Source organism: Haliaeetus albicilla, unplaced genomic scaffold (genome assembly GCF_947461875.1).
Source record: "Haliaeetus albicilla unplaced genomic scaffold, bHalAlb1.1 scaffold_57, whole genome shotgun sequence".
NCBI lineage: Eukaryota > Metazoa > Chordata > Aves > Accipitriformes > Accipitridae > Haliaeetus > Haliaeetus albicilla.
In genome coordinates this window covers 40,711-43,211 of record NW_027212557.1, presented here as the reverse complement: position 1 = coordinate 43,211, position 2,501 = coordinate 40,711, and the positions used below count along the sequence as shown (strand labels likewise).

At 56.0% G+C, this 2,501-nt stretch overlaps 1 protein-coding gene across 1 annotated transcript; it reads left to right on the top strand.

The window, feature by feature from the left end:
* The first annotated feature begins 412 nt into the window (after window positions 1-412).
* On the top strand, window positions 413-2,287 carry LOC138684375 (uncharacterized). Its single transcript, XM_069778061.1, has 2 exons — window positions 413-465; window positions 1,475-2,287. Exons 1-2 carry the CDS (start codon window positions 422-424, stop codon window positions 1,902-1,904), a joined length of 474 nt encoding a protein of 157 aa, XP_069634162.1. The 5' UTR covers window positions 413-421; the 3' UTR covers window positions 1,905-2,287.
* Window positions 2,288-2,501: the final 214 nt, after the last annotated feature.

Here is a 2,501-nt window from a genome sequence, read left to right as displayed (position 1 = left end):
TTGTGTTTGAAGATCACGCTTGGATCTTTGAGTAGATCTAATTAGATGCCTTTTCCTCCTCGCTTCATCCCTGATAAGCGTAGGCACTCTCTGTTTGTCCTGTTTCTGAGGACCACTGCCCAAGGCGCCTAGCATTGCACAGGGAGATGCTGTATCTCATTTTGCACTGTGAATTTTGTAAGTCATCAGGAATGAAGTATTTTGGGGACATAAGCTAACTACATTGCACTCAAGTGAAAAAAGTGCTCTATAACTTCCGAGAGATAATATTGGAATATAATCAGAATATAAATATTTGGGGCAAAAGATGCTTAAAAAGTTAGGTAAAAATTGTGAGCATAGTGCAATTTTTTTAGCAGTCAGCCTCCAACATTCTTTTTCTAACAACTTAGTTGACACTGATTGTTCCGTGCTGTTTGGGATGATATTGTGTTGTGTGATCCATCTGTGGAGGAAGAGACGACGGTGAGTTGTTGGGAGGTTTTTTTGCCAAACTTCTGTATTAGATGGCTGCTATTAGCCATGAAGCATTTAGAGGTAGGGTATTCTGGAGTGCCGAGCCAGTTACTGGCCAAACTCTACTGAGATTTCTGCTGTAAGATGTTTTAACTGGCCTCTCAATTCATGGGCACTCTTTTGTGAAACCCCTTCCTCCTGTAGCAAGTGTTAGTTAAAAGTGACCCTGCCTCGACAAGAGCAGACCCAGCGACAGACGTAGGATGAGCAAGGTCAGGAAGGAAAACGAGGGATGACATTGCCATAGAAAGCAAGAAGCACAATAGTGACATCTTCCTGCCAGTGAACCTGCCAGCAGAAATCACCCTGTTAGGTGATGCCGTAAATCCCAGAGGTTCACCTCGACCAGGGTGTCCCAGCAACTCAGACCGTGGTGAGGAGCCTTCCCAGCTCTCGGCCTTGCTTTGGAGAAAGAGTCAGCCTGTCCCATCTGCACCTGAGCACTGCCAGCGTGCGTGTTCTCAGCACAGGCAGGGTTTTTTTCTGTGCAGGGGTACGTATCTCTTTGGATACGTATTCTGAAGAGAGGATGGAGAGCACCTCACTGAACAGAGAGCCGAGGCTGTGCCCTTGTCTGGTCAGGGACAGGCAGGGGAGCCGAGTGCTGGTCTCTGCCAGGCACGCTGAGAAAGGAGAACAGGAGGCTCTCCTGGCCCTGCAGTGCTGTGCCCAGCTTTGGTCCCCTCGGTCTGTCGCGGGCAGGTCTCCTTCCAGGCACGTGCAGAGCAGGCAGGTCAGGATGGTCAGGGCCGAGAGGAGACGAGCCGTGGGCAGGCGAGCAGAGCCCCAGACGAGGGGTGCGGGGTGCCCCGTTTTCTGCACGGAGCTCTCCATGCCCACAGCTCCCACGTGCAGCCAGGCATCCGCACCCCGTGAGGCACCCAGTGCTGCCCCGCACCCTCACACCCGCCCGGCCCCACAGCCGCGGTGGGGCCTCAGCAGCCTCCTCTCTCCGCAGGCGCCTCTCCGCAGCTTCACGAGCCCGGTCCGACACCAGCAGCTGCTCCTCGGGCCTGGACAGCCGGAGCAGCCGCTGCAGCACCCCGGAGAGCTGGACCCGACAGCAAGAGCCATCACCTGTGCCTGGAAAAGCGGCCCGCCTGCCACAGAGCAGCAGGGAACAGGCCTCCGCCAGCCCGGACAGCCGCCCGGCCCGCCCGCCTCCACCCCGGCCCTCATGGCTGTCCAACTCAGCCAGCCGGCTGTCGCGGGACCAGCCCAGAGACCTCGAGCCCCCAGAGGACTTGAAGCCACCCGCCCGCGCCCCAAGCCCATCGCGCCGGCCCTCCTGCAAGGGCCTGAGCCAGCCCCGCCAGGGTATGGGTTTGGGCTACAATGACAGACTCCTGACGGACAGCTTCAGGGATCGAGCATTCGTGTCCGAGTAATGGCACAGCAATAAATACAGATCAGTAGCACAGTTGTCCAGGTCGTAATGGCAGCAGACCCAGGGATTCACCAATCCTGGGCTGAACTTCGTATCAGGGCACACAGGGACCTGGATGCCCACGGTGTCAGCAGGCAGGGAGCTGGGCATGGGACCCACCAACAGGCTGGGGGAGCCCAGCTTCCCTGGTGGGACTGTCCTGCTAAATTCTGAGCCACAGAGGCACCAAAGGGGCTCGTTAACAGGTCATCATCCCCACCTCTGCTCCCTGGGCCAGCTTTGTCCTGGAGTGCACAGGACAGGGGTACTGTGTAGGGCAATACCAGCCCCAGCCCCTCCATTGCGTGCACGCCAGATACACCACATAAGGCAAAGCCAGAAATAAAACGCAGAGAGCACCAAGCTGCTATCGAGCCATAACAGAGACACCGTCTGTTCTGCTTTTGGCTGGGATGGAGTTAATTTTCTTCCTAGCAGCACATATGGTGCCGAGTTTTGGATGTGTGACCAAACCAGTGTTGGTAGCACACCCATGTTGTAGCTATTGCTGAAGGCCGCTTGCATGGCCCCAAGGCCTACTCTGTTCCCACGCTGCCCT